The sequence below is a fragment of the Mustela nivalis genome (genome assembly GCF_964662115.1).
Source record: "Mustela nivalis genome assembly, chromosome: 19".
Classification (NCBI taxonomy): Eukaryota; Metazoa; Chordata; class Mammalia; order Carnivora; family Mustelidae; genus Mustela; species Mustela nivalis.
This window is the reverse complement of record NC_139038.1, coordinates 38,941,350-38,961,230: the sequence shown is the minus strand read 5'-3', so window position 1 is coordinate 38,961,230 and position 19,881 is coordinate 38,941,350. Positions and strand designations below refer to the sequence as shown.

The following is a 19,881-nucleotide window of genomic DNA, read 5'->3' as shown; positions in this document are numbered from 1 at the left end:
GTGGGGAGCCTGCTTCCTCCTCTCTCTCTCTCTGCCTGCCTCTCTGCCCACTTGTGATCTCTCAAATAAATAAATAAAATCTTTTTTTTTTTTTTTAAGATTTTATTTATTTATCTGAGAGATCACAAGTGGGCAGAGAGGCAGGCAGAGAGACAGGGGAGGAGGCTCCCTGCTGAGCAGAGAGCCTGACTCAGGGCTCAATCCCAGGACCCTGAGATCATGACCTCAGCTGAAGGCAGAGGCTTAAACCACGGAGCCACCTAGGTGCCCCAAAGATTTTATTTATTTTCTGAGAGAGGTGAGAGAGCATGAGCCTGGGGGGAAGGGCTGAGGTGGAAGCGGGCTCCCTGCTGAGCAGGGAACCTGACATGGGGCCCATCCCAGGACCCCGGGATCTTGACCTGAGTGGAAGGCAGACCCCAACTGAGCCCCCTGAGTGCTGGTAGTGTGGGTTGTTGTGAATACAGCTGGTCATAGTGCGTGATATCATTGTCGTTTTAATTTGCATTTCACTAACGACTCGTGATCTTGAGCATCTTTTCATGTGCTTACCTGTGTCTGTCTGATTTGGTAGAATGTCTCTTTCCATGTCTTGCCTATTAAAGAAGAATGGTAGTTCGTGTTATTACACTGTAAGTGTTCTTTACACACTCTGGGTACAAGTCCTTTATCAGATATGTTTTTGCAAATATCTTTTTCCAGTCTGTGTCTTGACTTTCAGTTTTACTAATAGTGACTTTTTTTTGTTAAAGATTTTATTTATTTATTAAAGAGTGAGAATAAGAGAGATCACAGAGAAAGAGGAAGAAGCAGACAGGAACCCCCCCACCCAATATGGGACTCGATCCCAGGACCATAGGATCATGACCTGAGCTGAAGGCAGAGGCTTCACTGACTGAGCCACGCAGGCACCCTTGACTAATGGTGTCTTTTGAAACTCAAAAGTTTTAAATTTTGATGAAACTCAGTTTATACTTGAAAATATAGGTGTGCCTGGGTGGCTCAGTCGTTAAGCGTCTGCCTTTGGCTCAGGTCATGATCCCAGAGTCCTGGGACTGAGCTGGGCATTGGGCTCCCCGCACAGCAGGACGCCTGCTTCTCCCTCTCCCACTCCCACTGCTTGTGTTCCCTCTCTTGCTGTGTCTCTGTCAAATAAATAAAATCTTTTTTAAAAAAAGTGTATATATAAATATATCTTCTTTCTGAAGAATTTCATTCTCTGTAAATTCCAGGTGTGAATCATCTTACCTTTATGATTTTTGGTATTCAGGGTCTACTTGCCTGTTTTTACTAAGGATTCTGCACAGCCTGCAAGGCCTCTGGAGTGGATGGGAGGGTCTCTGCCATGTTAGTAATAGTCTCACAACGGCTTGAATAATACCTAAACCTTCAGCACTTCCAATCTTCTCCCTTGGGAAGCACGGCTATTGACTTCTGTAGGATCTTACTTCCATCACTGACGGTCCTGGGTGCTGTTGGCCCGTCTCACCTGGGAGGCCTCCTGTCATTGACCAGAGCTTCTGGTCACTCTTGCTCTCAGTACTGTACCTTGCAAGCAGGCTGCTCTGGGCGTGGGGAGAGGGTCGAGGGCAGAGCATACCCGTCCTCTGATTTGTAAGGCTCGATAACATCGTCTCTCTTGACAATTCCAGGTGAAGGACTTAACGAAATACCTGGACCCCAGTGGGCTTGGCGTGATCAGTTTTGAGGACTTCTGTCGAGGGATCACCGCGATCAGGAACGGAGGTCAGTCTCCCCCACCGCGTGTTTCCCTCTCCTTGAGTCCTCTGCTCCAGCCCTCGGCTTGACTGTGCCCTCACCCACCCTCAGGAATGCCCTTTCGGCTGCATGTAACGTCTTCCTTTCCCCTCTGAGCCCTAGCCCTATAAGACCCCAGGTTTCGGGCCCTCTCTTTGTCCTTCGCTCCTCGCACACGCTGTCTTCCAGAGTGGACTCAGCCGCCTGGCCACAGCGTCAGAAGGCGGGGGCCCTTCCCACAGGCGCGCTGGAGGACCGTGATGGCCCCGCGGCAGCACCTCATGTGTGCGAGCTGCTGCGCCCCCGTGGACCACGTGCCTCTTCCCCTACGTGGTTGCGGGTCCGGCCGTGCTCCGCCTGGCCTCCCGCCCCCATGGGCTGCGTGCCACCCCGACTGCCTCGGCCTGTGTGGCGGTGGTTACCTTGAGTTCAGTGTTTGTTTGCGGCCTTACTTTGAGTGAAAACTGCTTTACGGTAAGCGCATGGATGTTCTGTAAATCTTGTCACTCTGAATTTTGGCCGTTCTTCATGCCTATTAATAGAAACCCCTGCCGGTGTTACCGTTCCGCGGACCGGTCCCTCAGCCTGCAGCAGCCCCCATCCTTGCTGCACCCCGGGCTGGCTTTCATCCCCCAGAGGCACTTCTGCCCCTCGGGCTTGGCTCCCGCGGAGGGAACTGTCGGGTGCGCTCTTCCTGCAGCTGCTGCCCGCATGTGGTGTTTCTGAGCTGTGTCCGTGCTGCGTGGACCTGCTTTTCGATGGCAGGATGGTGCCGCCGCACCTGGTTTCCCACACGAAGCTCTGTAGCCCAGGCCGGACACTTGCGTTGGGGCTGTGATGAGTACAGCCCCTCCTGACGTCTGTGTAGGTCTCTGTGTGGGCACGTGTTTTCATGGCTTTGGGGCCTGTCCACAGGGTGCGATGGCTGGTTCTGTGGGTGTAAGCTTAATTTCTTACACTCTCAAGTTGCCCATATGCTGCCCATTTTCGCTTCGAATTCCGGAGCTCTGGAGAGCCCTCCTTTTCTTGTGGCCTGGTTTCAGCCTGGTGTGTTGGGGTGACGGTGGCAGAAAGGCTCTGGTGGCAGGCTCTTTCCTTCTTCCTGCACTTGTGAGAGGAGGAGGAGCAGACCTGAGCAGGACCCACCGTGGCCGACTTAGAAGATGCCCTTGGACCCGAAGTCTGATCCGCAGTTGTTGATAGAGTTGCCTCTATGGTCTGTCCCCTGTCTGTCTCCCGTATTGCCCAGTAGTGTCTCAGAGGGGCTGGGTTTCCTAAAACACTGAGGCCGGGTGGTTCCGAGATACCTCTGTGTATCGTGACCTATATTTATCCTTTGCCCTTTCACCCAGTCAGTCCACGCACACGAGTGCCACCATTGCCCAGGAACCCTGTGGGCCTTTGGGTCCAGGGCACACCTAGTAATGAGAGGAGGGGTCCCAAGGGAAGGGGCTGTGGGTGTGGTGGGTGGGGGCCACGGCACGGAGCCATGTAGGCGGGCTCCAGGTGGGAGCCCTCTGGGAGGAGGGCTGGAGAGCAGCCGGGGAAGGTGTGATCTGAGCCATGTGGTGGAGCTGCCCTGAGGCCTGTGAGATGAGCATGACTGAGCTTGCTGTTGGAGAGGCCGTGGGCCCTGGGTCTGGGGTGAGGGTGGCAGATGGGGCCTGGTGGGGAGACATGGAGAGCGGGTGGGGCAGGAGACCCTCTGGGTGGTGGTCCTGGCAGGGGATGGGCGGTGGGGGTGATGCTGTGTGGACACAGGGATGAGGAACAGAGTCCTTGGGGCTTAGTGTCACATGCCTGTGTCTGTAGCCACGGAAGCAGTATGTGGTAACCGTTGGGTGACCGTCTGAGGTCAGGTGTGCAGTTAGACATGACGTTGTTCAAGCCTTCATGCTTTTGCACGAAGATTTTAGTGGTGGATTCATGGAAAACTTTGGCCTCTGCTCAACTGCCGGTGTCCTTGGTGGCTTTCTAAATGGACCACATTCCCGTGCCTAGCCATGCGCCTCAAGACCTCCCTGGGCCACAGCAGCGGCCCCTGGAGCCCTTGGGATGGCTTTGTTCTCCAAATTCCTGTCAGTTAACTTGTGGGAAACTCACCGTATATGCTTTTTTCTCTTAGTTTTAAAATCCACTATGATTTCTGACTAATCAATTATTTAAAAGTTCTTTCAACTTCTGAATGTCTTTTTAGATTTTGTCATTAATTTCACACCTACTTGTGTGTGATGGAGAGTGAGATCTCTGTGTTCCCTGACATTGGTTGGGGGTGTGGTGTGCGAGCCTGATGGTGTGTCCTCTGACCAAGGAGCCCCACCACGGTTATCTGTTTGAGCTCCATCACCGGGGCGGGGTGGGGAGGGGGCCTCCTGCAGACGTAGGGGCGGCCTCAGTGGCCAGCGGCTTTAATTCATGTTCGTGCTGACGTAACTGACTGGCCGGGTGTAGGCTTCTGGGTCAATGGGGACGGAAGCTGGAGGTCCCCAGAACTCAGGGGTCATCAGAGAAGCCTTCGCTGCTCGGCCTGACCATTTAGGGCTAGGAAGGCAGCAGGTGCATAGAGGCCAAGCCCAAGACACCTGGCAGTTACCGTTGCCGGGAAAGCGAGCAGCTGAAACACACAGAAAATGTGCTTCTAGACTCCCGGTCGGCTGGCCGTTGAGTGCCGTGTATCATGATAGTGAGAGCTGTTGAATGTTCGTGTTACCAGAGACAAGACGTAACCAGTCTGGAAGGTTGGCCCAGGCAGAGTGGGGAAGGATATGCTACAATCTTCAGGTACTCTGCCAGGATGTCAGTAGAAAATTCTAGAATTCAGGAACTCAAGGGAACTATTTAGAAACACTCTTTATTTAATTTTTTTTTAAGATTTTATTTATTTATTCAACAGAGATCACAAGTAGGCAGAGAGGCAGGCAGAGAGAGAGAGGAGGAAGCAGGCTTCCTGCCAAGGAGAGAGCCAGATGCGCGGCTCGATCCCAGGACCCTGGGATCATGACTTGAGCCAAAGGCAGAGGCTCAACCCACTGAGCCACCCAGGAGAGCCCCTACAATTATATTTTATCCTTTCATTGTATTTAATCTTTTTAAAGATTTTGTTTATTTATTTGACAGGGAGAGTGACAGGGAGAGAAGGAACACAAGCAGGGGGAGTGGGAGAGGGAGAAGCAGGCTCCTGCTGAGCAGTTAGCCCAATGCGGGGCACAGTCCCAGGACCCTGAGATCACGACCTGAACTGAAGGCAGATGCCTAATGATTGAGCCACCCAGGCGCCCCTCATTGTATTTAATTTTATATATATATAAAGATTTTTCTTTCTTTACAGTTTAGTTTCTTACAGCAAACCAAAATACACCCAGGATCTAGTGTGTCGCTCTGTTCTGTTCACCTGTCTGATTATATTCTCTCTCTCTCTCTCTCTCCCTTTTTTTTCTTGGCTTCTGGTCTCTTCTGATTTATTTAACGTATATTTCTCTGGGGTCATTCTTGCCATTTTTGTGTTTTGTTCTCTTGTTCATGTATTTTCTGGACAGAATACAAGATGAAAATGCTGTTTTATTCCTGTGGTGAGAACATTCTGGAATAGAAGCATCCCCTGAGGGTGAGGTTTGGTCTCAACATGATGCCATGTTGCAGGTGGTGTCCCCACTCCCTGAAATTTAGCGGGTGGGGGCAGACCCCTGTTCCTGAAGTGAGGTGGGAGGCCGGGGCCCTGTGGGATGGTCTGCTGCCGGGCTGTGCGACAGGGGTCCCTGTCCAGTGTCTGGGCAGAGGACGGCTGTCCTGAGAGCTTGAAGCAGACCTGGATGAGGGCCACAGCCCGGGGAGGGCACAGCTGACCCGTGTGAGGACTGTGGGCACAGACACCGTGTAGCTGGACTGCTCCAGGCTCCAGGGACACAGCACCCCACCGCCCTCAGGACAGCCCACAGATGATGAGGCAGGGCAGCTACAGGAGGGGACAGGAGTGTGGGAGGAGGGGGTGCCTGGGTGTAGCACCCTGGCATGTCTGGGCTGCAGGGAGGCCGATGGGTCCAGTTTGGACATGGGGTCTGACAGCAGAGGTGAGGGTGTGGGGGTACAACACTGGCTGTGCTGTGGGCAATGGGAGACCTGGATGTCTCCGCAGGGTGGGTAAGTGAGTGGCCCCTTGGCTCAGTGCCAGTGTGCCAGCACCAGGTCCTGGCGCGGCCATGAAGGGCTGGGCCTCCAGGTGCCCACGTGGACTCGGGGGGCCGTGCTGGTGGGGGCACCGCAGCTGCACATCTGTCGGATGTCCTGCCGAGTGGGCTCAGGGAGTCAGGTGTTTTCTTTTTCCTGTAGTTGGATTTCATCATTTAACTTTGGTTAAGACAAGAGCGTGAAAATAACACTATAATAAAAGGAAGTCAGAGCTGATTTTGCCGTTGTCGTTTGAGAGCATTTGGGAGAATGGAGCGTGTGCTTGCCAGAGCAGCCTTTCCCCCTGCACTCCCCTCTGGTGCTCCTGCGGCCGTGGGCAGCCTGTCTGGGCCGGCGGGCTCGCTCCGCTTCCAGGAGCCACCCAGTGGGGGACTCGGTGTGTTGACCCAGTTGGCAGCCCCGTGCGGGCAGATCGTCACTGGCCTACCACAGGCCTTACTGCAGGAATAGAACGAGCTGGGGAGGGTTGCTGCAAGTAGGCCGTCATGCCGGCCCACCCCCACGCTCTGGAAGAATAAGAACATGCACGTTAAAAATGGCCACTTCATGAGAATTGTTTTAGTTCCCACAGAGAAGACTAACAGGAGAGTCGTGTTTCATTCCCGTCAGGAATATGACAGCACCAGCTTTGTTCACATCCCCCGGTCCACAGTGTGGGTCAAGACCCCCAGACCATTGTCCGCCCTTCAGGGCCTAGCACACGTCCGCCGCGTCCAAAATGGTCAGCTACGTTTTGAGACCTTTGAATTCCGTGTTTCAGGTTTTTGAAGGACGAGGAAGACTGAACATCTGAGAGGGGAAAATAGGCCAAAGACAGTCTAGCTTTTTACAAAATCAACGTGCAGTCTCAAGCTATACTGGGGTAATTGGTGCCCCGGACCCCCTTGCCTCCGAAACCAAAATCTTGTGTCCACAGCAACCCTGGCTCCCTCATCTGCACCAGAGACCCCAAACTCTAGCGCAGGGCCCCCCTCAAGTGCTGGGGTCCTCTGCCCATGTGCCTGCAGGCTCCTTCTCACCGACTACAGTCTGTCCCATGCAGATACTTAGCCACAGTCCTGGGGAAAGCATGAGGACCCGTGGTTTGTTTTTTGTTTTTGTTGTTGTTTAAATATTTTATTGATTTGAGAGAGAGCGAGAGCGCACAAGCAGGGGCAGGGCAGAGGCAGAGGGAGAAGCAGGCTCGCCACTGAGCAAGGGGCCGATGCGGGGCTCGATCCCGGGACCCTGGGACCATGACCTGAGCTGAAGGCAGAGGCTCAACTGACTGAGCCACCCAGCCGCCCCCCCCCCTGGGTACCCATGGTTCTTGAAAGCCACATGGGGTTTTCGGCATAAGAGCTTTAATCAGTATTGCAAAGTGGTTTTGAGTCGGCATAGGTGTCTCAGAGTTCCTGAACACGGAGATGTTTGAGATCACTCAGTTGTTGAAGGAAAGCGTTGTGATTCTGTTTAAGCTGAGAGAGTCCTTCAGAACCAGGACGGAATAGCCACGTGTCTTGCCGCTGCTTCACGGTGACGGTCCTTCAGGACCCATTCTCCCTCCCCTAGTCAGTCGGCTTTCGTGGTGACTTCAGAACCTGGCTGCGCACAGGACACGGACAACAGCATGCTCCCCAGGTGGCCGGCTGCCAGAGAAGGTCACGTGCCGGCTCAGTCAGAGGGGCTTGCGGCTCTCGATCTTGGCGTCGCGAGTTTAAGCCCCACGCTTGATGTAGAGCCCACTTCGAGAAAAAGGATAACAAGGAACTGATATTAAAATGTTAGATTATGTGAGTAACTAATGTATTTTGCATAAGTAATTCCTATTACTCAGTTTTCTACTCGCGACATTGACACCCAGTGTGTGGGTTTTCATCACCAAGTGGTTCTCCGGTTCTCTGGGGACACCAACTGGGTGTCCTACAATTTAATTTGCTCTGACACCAGCTGTCCGGAGTTCACGAAGACCCACTTCAGGCGTCTAGGCCACCCACACTTCTTTTTTTTTTTTTTTTAAGATTTTATTTATTTATTTGACAGAGAGAGAGAGATCACAAGTAGGCAGAGAGGCAGGCAGAGAGAGAGAAAGGAGGAAGCAGGCTTCCTGCTGAGCAGAGAGCCCAATACGGGGCTCGATCCCAGGACCCTGGGATCACGATCTGAGCAGAAGGCAGAGGCTTAACCCACTGAGCCACCCAGGCGCCCCATAGGCCACTCACACTTCTATCTGACCTGACAGTGAATCCAGGGCCCCCAGGACCCCTCCTCCAGTTTGATAGTTTGCCACCGTGTCTGATAGAACCCAGGAAGAAACTTCACTCACCAGTTAGCAGTGTGTTTAAAAGGCTACAAGTGAATAGGCAGATGGAGAGGCATACGGGGCGAAGTCTGGAAGCGTCTAGAGTGCAGGGCCTTCCATGCCCGTGGGGTTTGGGACGCACCACCTTCCTGGCATGTTGGTGTGTCCACTAACCTGCAAGTTCTCATGGCCTTTGCGTTTGGGGTTTTTTGGGGAGGACCCATTGGTCGTGGGTGACGGGCTTGGTCTCTAGCCTTCTAATCATACATCGGGTCCCTCCGCCACCAGCCCCCAAGCTGCACAAGTACTCTGGGTGGTGTGAAGCCAGGAGAGGCCGACTGGGGCTGGTCAGGGGGTCTGCAGCTGCTCCTCTCTGCCCCGCCGCTCAGCAAACTCCCAGGGGCAGGGACGAGGAGCGCAGAAACGGTTCTTCTTAGCTGGCGATATCACAGAGACACAGCTGGAAACTCAGGCGCTTTCCGTCACTCACCTGCTCTCCGGAGCATGCTGGGCCGGGACCGCACGCGAGAGACCCTGGAAGCAATGCCCGTCCGGCCGGAGAAGGACCGCTGCCCTGGAGCACTGACTGTCGGAGGAGTGACAGTCGGCCTGTCGTGATGGGATAGCTTTTACTCTAAAGTCTTCCTTATTACAAAATAAAACATGTATTGCAGAAGATAAAGTTGAGCAAAAACAAGGGAAACAAGAACTGCCAGTGAGCCCCGCACCAGGGTGACGCACGGTTCTGGTCTGTCTTGTTATAGCCACACCTCCCCAAACACACCTCCCGTGCTTTTGAAAGCCCACGGACACTGTCACAGCCTTGAGAGCCCGCTCCTTCTCTTTACGATGCTGTTGGGGTGTAATTAATGAAATGATTATATTTATCTTAGAGAAAGTGGGGGGCGATGGAGGGAGAAGAGAATCTCCAGCAGACTCTCCACTGAGCAGGGATCCCGATGTGGGACTCGATCCCAGGACCCTGAGGTCATGACCTGAGCCTGAAACCAAGAGTCGGACACTTAACCAACCGACTGTGTCCCCCAGGTGCCCCAGTGCAATCAGAGTTTTTAAGGAAACAAACTTCTTACGATTCAGCCTCCACGCCACCTCTGGAGAGGAGACCCGCCTTCCTGTCCCAACCACACTGCTTCTCACAGGCCGCCCGAGCCCCTGCTTGCATTTACTGCGGCGGCGCCTTCTCCCTCGGCCCAGGGTGCTCCAAGTTCCCTGCTGAGTATAGTCTTCTCTCCCGCAGAGTCCGATGGCCAGCTGTGTGCGGTCACACCCACCCAGGACCAGGAGCCGCCTGCCTGCCCCGATGAGTTCGACGACTTCGTTACTTTCGAGGCAAGTGGTTCTCACTGCGGGGCTGAGAAGGGTTTGACCTGACGCGTCTTGCTTTTTGCCTTCTGAGTCCTGCTCTGCTTAGTGGTGCCTGGGCTGTTCTGTGGGGAGTGCCATGGAGGGCAGGTCGGGGCTCCCCTTGCAGCCCTGGGCCCATGCTGGGGACCCGGGGGCTCATGGTTGTGGCAGGAGGTCAGCAGCTGTCTGCCCCACAGCTGCTCACCCGAGGCCATTGGCAGAGACCCTCTCAGGGCCTCTTGTCAGCAGAGGGACAGGCTGCACTGTTCAGGCTCTGCAGTGGTGTTGCTGTCACCTTTTCCCAGGCTGCCGAAGCCAGAGCAGGGGACATGCTGTGAAGTTCTGATTTTATCAAATTTCAGATCATTTTCTGGGTTTAGGGACTTCCAACACCTCATGCCCCTTTGCCACCTGCCCCCACGGTTGCTATGGTTACACGGTATCACCTGTAACTGTGTGTGTTTTGTTCTCTGCACGGCAGGGAGGTCTCTGAGCAGCCACAGAAGACAGACCACACGGTTGTGTCACACCAGTGGAAGGGTGGTCAGATGCCAGGATAGCCCTTGTGGCTGGACGTGGCATTTTGTTTTAGGATGTACATCAGAAACTCGGGAGCCCCTGGGGAGCTGTTGCCCAGCGAAGGTGCAGGGAACAGCGCTGGGTTGTGGTGCGGTGGCTATGAGCCGCGGTGGCTGTGAGCCTCGGTGCCTTGCTAAAGTGAGGTGGAAGCACAAGGCAGCTTCCCGCAGTCCACAGGAGTTCACTGCTTTCCTCTGGAGTCTTGGGTCCTGGCTCTGAGGGGGCTGCTCCAGGCCCAGGCCAGCCCACACACAGCGTGGGTTCACTTCGGCTGTCACTTCTGATGCCCCGGACCTCGGGGCCCCTGGGGAGTATTCAGCACTCACAGCTTCGTCCTGAAGTACCAGCCAGGTCTGAGGCCCCCAAGGGCAGGGACCACGCGGCATTGCACCCTGTTCGGTGTGGCTGGCGTGTTCATTCTGAGTGTGTGTGACCTGGGGTTCCCAGGTCGTGTTCAGCCGTTGGCAGCTGCGAGCCTGTGTGGCTGGGTGGGGGCTGCAGGTGTGCGGGACTCTGACGCGCCCCGTTTCAGTCGCATGGCCTGCCGGACCGTGTGACGGAGAGAGGCGCTTACCTCACCGGCATGGGGTGGCTGGCTTGACAGCAGGGTGGCTCTGTGCACCTTGACTTACCTAGGGTTTCCCAGCAGTGCAGCTTAGGTCAGGGGAGTCCTTCTTGCCTTGTTTGGAGCAGCTGGGGGGTCGCAACCCTTGGGCCGAGACGCTTGTGCGGGTCGCATCGGACCTTTATCTCCCCCTCCCAGCAGAGCCGGGCCTGAGCGTCAGTATCTTCCAGTCCGTCCCTCTTCAGGGTTCTGCTAGTGCGTTCTGTCATTTCGAATGCTTTCTGTGGAGGTGGGTGTAGTGGGTTGAGTGGTAGTTTCCCAAAAGGTAGGATCACTCGGGACCTGTGAACGTGACCTTATTTTGAGAAAGGGTCCTTGTACATGTAATTAAGTTGAGTGTTTTGAGATGAGATCGTGCCGGGTAGTAAGTAGGCTGGGCCCTAAGTCTAGTGACAGGTGTCCTTAGATGGGGAGACACCCAGGAGCCCTGCGATGGAGCCGTGGGGGCTGGAGGGATGGAGCCACGTGCCCAGGGCTGCCCGGGCCCACCAGGAACTCCCCCCCCTTTGGAGCCTTGCTGACACCTCCAGAACCAAGAGGACACATTTCTGTTGTTTGAGATGCCCAGTTTGTGGTCGCTTGTGGCAGCAGCCCAGGACACTGACACGGAGTCTGTGAGTGGGTGGTGAAAGGCATCAACACATATTGTGCTTAAAGAGCCCATGTGGCCAAAAAATGTGACAGCCTCTGAGGCTGGGACTGCCTCCTGAGCCCTGGACAGTGGGCAGGAGTCCTGTCTGACTCTGGCCCCCTCCTAGCCTCTGTGCTGGTGGACCCCTGAGGCCTGTGAGAGTGTGGTCCTTCCACCTCTCTGTGCCCTCAGGGACCCAGCTCCACCTTGCACATGTCACCTTCAGAAGGCGTGTAGGAATCTGATGTTTCAGAGAATGCAAAAGGGATGCTTCTGACTTTTTTTTTCCAGAAAGGAGGAAACATTTATTTTTAAGGCTTTTGTTGTTGTTGTTACTTTTGAAAAACAGTTAATACTTTACATTTTAAGAGTTTTAGCCTTTCAGAAAATGGAGCAGATAGTGCAGAGAGTGCCTGTTCTTCCCTCCGCACACTGGTTCCTCCATACAGACGGTCACGAGCACTGTGCTTCAATCGGTGTGCTATGTTTGTTAGACTCGATGACCCAGTGTTGGTGTCATGTGGGTAATGGAAGCCCATAGTTGACATTAGGGGTCCCTCTTGGTATTAATGCATTCCGTGGGGGGTGGTTATTATAATTTTTTAAAAGATTTTATTTATTTCTTTGAGAGAGAAAGACCATGAGTGGGGTGGGGTGGGGCGGAGAGGGGCAGAGGCAGAGGGAGATGTAGACTTGGTGCTGAGCAGGCAACCTGATGAGGTTCTTGACCCTAGGACCCGAGCCGAAGGCAGGTGCCCACCGACGGAGCCCCCTAGGCACCCTATGTGTTCTGTGGGTTTGAGCAAGTGTCCAAGGTCATGTGCTCATTGGTCGGCACCGTACAGAGGAGTTTCGCTGCCTCCAGCACCCTCTACTCCTGGGATTCATCCCTTTATCCCCACCAGAACCTGGTGACAGCTGATCTGCTGTCTGCACAGTTGTGCCTCTTCTAGAATGTCACAGAATTGGAATCCGGTGTGTGGCTTTTGCTGACTGGGTTCTGTTGCTTAGTTATATGTGTTTAAGCCTTTTCCATGTCTTAATGCTTTTTTTGATCTTTAGATGGAACTTTCAGGGGATTGGAACCAAGTACTATGAAACTTATAGAAAGATGTTCTTTCTTTCTTTCCTTTTTTATTTATTTATTTATTTTTTTTTAAAGATTTTATTTATTTATTTGATAGAGAGAGATCAGAAGTAGATGGAGAGGCAGGCAGAGAGAGAGAGAGAGGGAAGCAGGCTCCCTGCCGAACAGAGAGCCCGATGTGGGACTCGATCCCAGGACCCTGAGATCATGACCTGAGCCGAAGGCAGCAGCTTAACCCACTGAGCCACCCAGGCGCCCCATCTTTCTTTCCTTTTTTAAAAGATTTTATTTATTTATTTGATAGACAGAGATCACAAGTAGGCAGAAAGAGAGGTGGGTAAGCAGGCTCCCGCTGAGCAAAAAGCCCGATGTGGGGCCAGGACCCTGGAATCATGACCGGAGCTGAAGGCAGAGGCTTTAACCCACTGAACCACCCAGGCGCCCCAAAAGATGTTCTTTTTAAAAAATCTTGCACATCCTGTAATCTTAAAGTTCAGTAAAAATGTGGGTGGAGGCAATGTGCCTTAACACCCAGATATCCCATCTGGAGACCCTCTGCCGGTGAGCTTCAGCGCTCAGGCAGCCTGTGCTGACCCTGATGAGGCACGCAGCAGTGTGGGTCAGGGACGCCTGGGCGGTTCCCCGCTGGGCTGCTGCTGGGCTCTCCTCTGCTTCCTGTTTGCTCCTTGCTTGAGACGCCTCCTAGGAGAGTGACTGATGGGGCCTTTCTGAGAAGAGGGGGTTGGGGTGAGGACTAAGTAAGATTTGTCCCATTCACGGGAATGCAGAGGGGAGGGCGATGTGCCCAAGGCCCCTGCAGCCTGCCTGGGAGCCGGGCAGTGGGAGGGTCACAGAGAACAGACACAAACAGGGATGATAAGAGTTGTCCCTGCTGTGCCTCCCCTGTTCCTCCCTCCTTCTCCCACTGAGGTCTCTAGAGGAAAGAGCCGCCTTAATAAAATGATGGGGACTGTGTCTTTTGTGCAAACTGTTACAACAAAGGTTTGAAAGTCAAGAACAAAAGCCACTGTTCTGCAGTCTGTTAAAAACCCAACAAGGACACTTCCTGAACTTTGCTTTCCTTCCCTGGTCAGCACAGCAGGACGATTAATGGAGCATGTCTGGGAGCAGGTTAAACTTTCCCCAAGCTGTGATGTCCCTTCAGGTGAGTGCGCAGGTTTTGCCGGACCTCAGCAGACTAGCAAATAGAAGGCCACAAGGTTAGTCACGAGAAGCAAGTGACTGCTCTGGACAGGCGTCCCCAGTGTTTGCGAGCACACCTTCCCAGGGCTGGTGTGTAGAGCCAGGTGAGGCCTGTTGAGGCTGCAGGGGCTGGCGCCTGAGGGTGCGAGGAGCAGTTGGTGTCCCTCAGAGGAACCATGACCTGGGCAGTGAGGATACCGGGCAGCGTTGGGCACGTGTGAGCTCCTCGCCGCTGATTCTGAACTCAGTGTCCGTGTCCATCAGCAGATCCTTTGTCAACTGGGGAAGGTAATAGTAGCATGCAGCAGAGTTTTCCAGATGCACTTGGATTTTCCAATGAGTTCATCTTAACATCTGTAATTTGTAAATATTTTAGAAGAAGATAGCATAGATTTGCCTAGATATGTGGGCTTCTGGGCAAAGTTGGGTCCTTTGTGATGGCAGATACGAGCTGACCGGTCGGATACGAGAGCTGGTCCTGTGTCTCGTGTGCACTGCGGGGAGGCGCTCTTCTCCGGCAGGCAGGTGTAGCCAGCTGCTGTGGACAGCGGCCTGGCTTGCTGACATTTATTTGGGGCGGATGCTGGGAGTGAGCAGGGGAGGCAGCACCCACGGGCCGAGCGGGTCCTGACCCCCTCAGGCTGCAGGTGCAGAGGGGGCCTCCAGGACGATGTTTACCATTTGGGGCAGAAAAAGGTGTAAGCTTGAAGCCTTCAGTGAAGCGGAATCTGTGCTCGCTTGTTTGGCTCTCCTTCAAGGTGGGAGGAATGGATCTGTGCATCCATTCTGGCAGGGGGGGGGGGTATTATAATTTTTTAAAGATTTTATTTATTTCATTGAGAGAGAAAGACCACGAGCAGGGTGGGGTGGGGCAGAGAGGGGCAGAGGCAGAGGGAGAGGCAGACTTGGCGCTGAGCAGGGAACCTACAAGGTTCTTGACCCCAGGACCCGAGCCGAAGGCCGGTGCCCACCGGCAGAGTATTCCATCGGTGGGCACCTGCCTTCAGAGCCTCCAACTGCCTGTTGGAGAGGAGGGCGAATCGCCCGGAGCGGAGTGTGTGTGCCCGGCCTGCGGCAGTCAGGCTCGTCGTGCAGCGTCCGTCTCGCACTTTCTGTGTCCGTGGAGACGGGCTTCCACCCTGAGCTGGCCTGTCCACGCGCCGGGGGCTTTGGCTGCAGCCCTGGCCTCAGCTGCACGGTTCCTGTGAGCTCCTTGCGGGCGAGATAACCAGGCCCAAGAGCCTGCACCTCCTCCCCTTCCCGGGAGGAAAGGCTCTGCTCTGTGCTGAGCTGGCCTGCCCGGGCGCACAGGAAGTAGCTTGTTGACGCCTGGGGCCCGTGCCAGCGGGGGGCTGCGCTGTGCTACTTCAGCGGTGCTGGTGGGTGGGCTCTTTATGAAGCCAGCCTCAAGAGTTAAGTGCTTTTCCCTATAGGAAGCCATCTCAGGGTCCGCAGTCTATGACTTCGGGGCCCTCGCTGGGCCTGCCGGCTAAGGATTGCAGTGTGCAGTCCTGCCTGCTTCTGGGGTCTGGGGACTGAGTGGGTGAGGGAGGGAGGGCTGCAGTGGACTGTCTTACAGACAAAGAGCGGTGGGGCTCGGGGGGGTCTTCCTCCTGTTCTTGGGTGGTTCCCAGGCATCACTCCTTCTGTGAGTGTGCGGTGCCATCTGGGCAGCAAACCAGCAGCCAGCCCACAGCAGACGTCGGGAAGCGGCTGTGGACCTCGCGCCTGCTCTGTTGCGCTTCTTCCGGGGGCTCAGCTGACATGCTGGTGCCTGCCCAGCTCAGCTGCCCGTCCCTGCCTGTGCCCCCCGAGTGCAAAGCCAGCCCTCAGCCCGGCTGGAGGCGATACCTGCTCAGTGACGATGACCCACTGAGAGTGATTTCCCGGGTTCAGATTTGGAAGGGAGGGTTTTAGGGGCTCCTCAGTAGCCTTCGATTCCAAGGAAGATGGGTTCTTCCCTTGGAAACATGGGTGGCACTCTTCCTCTCCTGTCATTTCGCTATACTCTGGCCGCACACACAGCTGGGACTCTGAGCCCACAGGGACTGGTGAACCCCACAGTCTCCCAGGTTTCTTTCCGTACCGGCCTGTGTGGTCTCTTAATCCCAGTCCCGTCTTGCAGATGAGGCAACAGGGCTTGGAGTGGTTGGGACCCTCGTGTGGGGTCACTGGGCTGGTGGGCGGCAGATGGAGAATGGACCCTGGGCTGTCATCGGTGCACTAAGATGCCACCAGCTCAGCCTGGGCCCTTGATGCCTCTTCAGTGGGGCAAGGACCATGAGATGCAGCCTTGAGAGGCCCTCAGAGTTAGTGGGGGACCAGTCTCTTCTTGTTAGCACAGCACCTCCGAGCACACTGTCCTCTGGTGACATCAGAATGACAGGACAGAGTGCACCTTTTCCAGCTGCTTTTCTGGAATCTTAATTGTTCTCAAGGTTTTTTTTTTTTTTTCTTTAAAGAGATCTCAAGTAGGCAGAGAGGCAGGCAGAGAGAGAGCTGGAAGCAGGTTCCCTGCTGAGCAGAGAGCCCGATGAGGGGCTCAATCCCAGGACCCTGAGATCATGACCTGAGCCGAAAGTAGAGGCTTAGCCCACTGAGCCACCCAGGCACCCCTGTTCTCAAGTTGTTAACCTCAAGATTATTTTGAGCATGACGTGTTAGCTACTTTCCCTAACCAGTGCAGTTGCGTTGTAATTAAAGCTGAGAAGATGAATTGAAAATGGCTTGTGAAATGATTCTTTGAGTTGAAATAATTTGTACTGTGCTAGATACTGGGCACTGGGTCCAGAAGAGAAAACAAAGATAGCTTTTGTGGAAAGTAGACCTTTAACCAGTGAATGTAATGGGTTGGTTAATAATCGATGGGTTAGTATTTGAGGTTAGACCCCAGAGTTGAATTTCAAAGCAGTAGCCACATCGTACAAAACGGGCATTGACGGGGACTTTTTTTTTTTTTTTGACAGAGAGAGAGAGATCACAAGTAGGCAGAGAGGCAGGAATGGGGGGGGGCAGGCTCCCTGCTGAGCAGAGAGCCCCATGTGGGGCTCTATCCCAGGACCCCGAGATCATGACCTGAGCTGAAGGCAGAGGCTTAACCCACTGAGCCACCCAGGCGCCCCTGACGGTGACTTTTTAATTAGTGTGTTCTTGCACAATTCTTCGGATAGAAATCATCCCAGTGCTGCTAGACACACATGAGGGGCCGCACTGGGACTTGTCCCGTGGTTTTGGGACCCTCCTGTCATTTACGTATGCTTACCCAGCTAACTTTCAGAATTGCTCTAGTGGTTTTTCTGCTGTAGAACAGGGGTCTGTGTTTCAGTTTTGAAAACCGTTGGATATTCGTTCCCGGCTTTCAGCCCCAAAAAAGAAACCAAACCCAAAAAACCCGTTGGATTGTTTCGTTAAGCTGATATTTCTGCTTAGAGGTGCGGCTGGGACCCTGCCCGAGGCTGTCTCTCCACATGGTATCTCGATGCCTGCAGTAGGGTACTGTGGGGCATTGAGGTTCACGGACACGGGGTCATTTCAGGGTATGGGACTGACTGCTGACACTCTCTCCTAGGCCAACGAAGTGACAGACAGCGCATACATGGGGTCCGAGAGTACTTACAGTGAGTGTGAGACCTTCACCGACGAGGACACGAGCACCCTGGTGCACCCGGAGCTGCAGGCCGAAGGGGACGCGGACAGCGCTGGCGGCTCAGCCGTGCCCTCCGAGTGCCTGGACGCCCTGGAGGATCCTGGTCACGGCGCTCTGCTGCTGCTCCCCAGCAGGTCTGTACCCTGGCTGCTGCTTCTAGGACACCGAGGGGACATGTCCTGTGGGTGCAGTGGGTTTGTGGAGGGGTTGGTGTCAGAGTGCTGCGGGGTCCTTGTGGGACCTGGGGAGAAAGCGGACCCTCCAGCGTGGCCTGAAGTCCCGCTGAGAGCCCGTGCCCACTGCCCAGCATGTCTGCCGGCGACAACCAACCACCTAGGAAGGAGGCATTCTTGCCGGCAGCAGACAACCCTGGTTGTATGCACTGCACAATGTCGAGAGAGACTTGACCCTGGGTTTCTCGCTGAAGTTCTTAGAAACCAGGGCAGGGCACCATGTTCCGGCTTTATCTCCCAGCAGGATCTTAGAACCTGCTAGTCTTGGCCGCACCTCTCCCAGATCTTCTGATCCTATCCCCCCTTCTCCTGCCCCAGGCGTCCCCATATGTTTGCAGACCAGCAAAGGGAGGGGGCAGTGCCCCGCATGTGCGGACCTGGAAGAGAACTTGCACCGGCCGTGTGCCGTGTGGGAAGCCGTCATGCTTCCCAGCTTCGGGGGTGGTTAGGTGTTATCTCGTGTCACTTGTGTGGGTTTCAGTCCTCGTGCGGCCTCCCAGAGTTGTTGGTTTTTCCTCTTTAATTGAAGTACTGCACAGTGGCGTGTGAGTGCGGGTAGGCCAGCCGCTCGCGGGTATCTGGCTGCGGATGACGGCCGTGCTGTCCCCGGGCTCGCACCTTCGTCACAGTGACCACACAGAACTGTAGCCTTTGTACACTTGGCTGCTTCCGCCTGGCGCCATGGCTGTTGAGCTGCACCCCGAGTTCTGTGCTGGTTGTCCGTCGTCTTCATTATTGTTACTCTGTGGCGTGAGCGTGCTGTAGCTTTAATTCATTACTGGTGGCCGTCTGGGTCGTTCACAGCTTCGGCTTTATGAACGACACTGCTGGAAACACCATGCTGCTGGAAACACCACGTGTCTGGGTGGCCTGTTTGTCCCTAGGAGTGGGACGGTGCTGCCTCTACAGCATGCTTGTGGGGCGGTGGGACCGGTACAGACTGGGCTTCTCATAGGTGCTTGCCTTCCTGCTGCCTCTGGGCCTCTGCTCCTTTTCTGGAGGGTGGGCAGTCGGGGTGCAGGGGCGTTCTGACTTGCATTTTCAGATGAGGGCCTTGTTTTGTGTCATTTGCCACTTTGATCTTTTTTTGCAAAGTGCCTGTTCCAGTATTTTATACCTGTGTTTATTGCAGGATTCTACAGACTTTTTCTGCAAAAGGCCAGATAATATATACTTTCTGGCTTGTAGGTCATACGGTCTCAGTGACGACTCCTCGGGCTTCGCTGGGCAGGTGCTTTGTGGTTACGGTTCACGGCCGTGCCCCAGTCCGACCGTACAAACACAGGCCATGGGTGTGATTTGGTGTCTCCCATCTGTTGGGTTGTCATCTTCTTTTGATTTGTAGGAGTTTGGGTTCTTTTTTAAGATGCTATTTATTTGAGAGTGTGAACGAATGAGAGGGAGCACTAGCTGGGGGAGGATCTGGAGGGGGAAGAGGGAAAGGGAGAAACTGACCCCCCCATGGAGCAGGGAGCCCGGCCCAGGGCTCGATCACAGGACTCCCAGATCGTGACCTGAGCAGAAGGCAGACATGAACCAGCTGAGCCACGCAGGTGCCACCTCTGTACTGTTTTAGAAATTTTGCTTGCTTCATATGACTCTGATATTTACTTCCATTTTCTTTCAAAAGCTGTATTTTTGCATCTCTCTGTTCAGATCTGTCATCTCTCCATAACTCATTTTTGTGTGGGGTGTGAGGTTGGGGTCGTTCCCCAAATGAGTCTCCAGTCGACTCAGCCTCAGCTTTGAGTGGGTTCCTCCTTCCTTCACTGTCTGGTGTCCCCGTGGGCCTGGGAGGCCGCTGAGTGTGTGTGGGCCTGGGGCTGGGCTGCGCGGCCTGTTCTGTCTGCTCATCCTTGGGTCAGTGCCACACAGGCTCTGACTCCAGCGTGTTGTAGGTCGGACTGCGCGTACGTCACCCTCCAGATCTCTTCTTCAAGGATGTGTTGGTGCCTTTAGCCCTTTGCCTTTCACTGGAGGCTTTAGAATGTGCATGTTGGTTTCTGGATGAAGAAGTCTGCAGGGCTTCTGGTTAGCATTGTCACGACACAGGTCATTGCGGGGGATATCAGCATCTTCTCCGCGTACCGGTCTTCCAGTCTTGGAGCAGAGTATCTCGCTCCATTTATTTGTATTTTTGTTTATTTTCATTTAATTTTGTTTTTAGAGACAGAGCGGGGAGGGGAGGGACAAAGGGAGAGAGAATCTCGAGGAAGCTGCACGCGCAGCAGGGAGCCTGACATGGCATCGATCTCCTGGCCCTGACATCAAGACACTCAGCCACCTGA

The 19,881-nt window shown here is 54.4% G+C and overlaps 1 protein-coding gene across 5 annotated transcripts in view; it reads left to right on the top strand.

Moving 5' to 3' along the window:
• RAB11FIP3 (RAB11 family interacting protein 3) overlaps positions 1-19,881 on the top strand; it is a 77,118-nt gene that overhangs the window by 36,076 nt on the left and 21,161 nt on the right. For all 5 annotated transcript variants that reach the window (XM_082713623.1, XM_082713622.1, XM_082713621.1 and 2 more), the window contains exons 2-4: positions 1,653-1,746; positions 9,483-9,574; positions 17,283-17,494. In XM_082713623.1, coding sequence (XP_082569749.1) covers positions 1,653-1,746; positions 9,483-9,574; positions 17,283-17,494 — 398 coding nt within the window. The remainder of the gene's footprint in view (positions 1-1,652; positions 1,747-9,482; positions 9,575-17,282; positions 17,495-19,881) is intronic.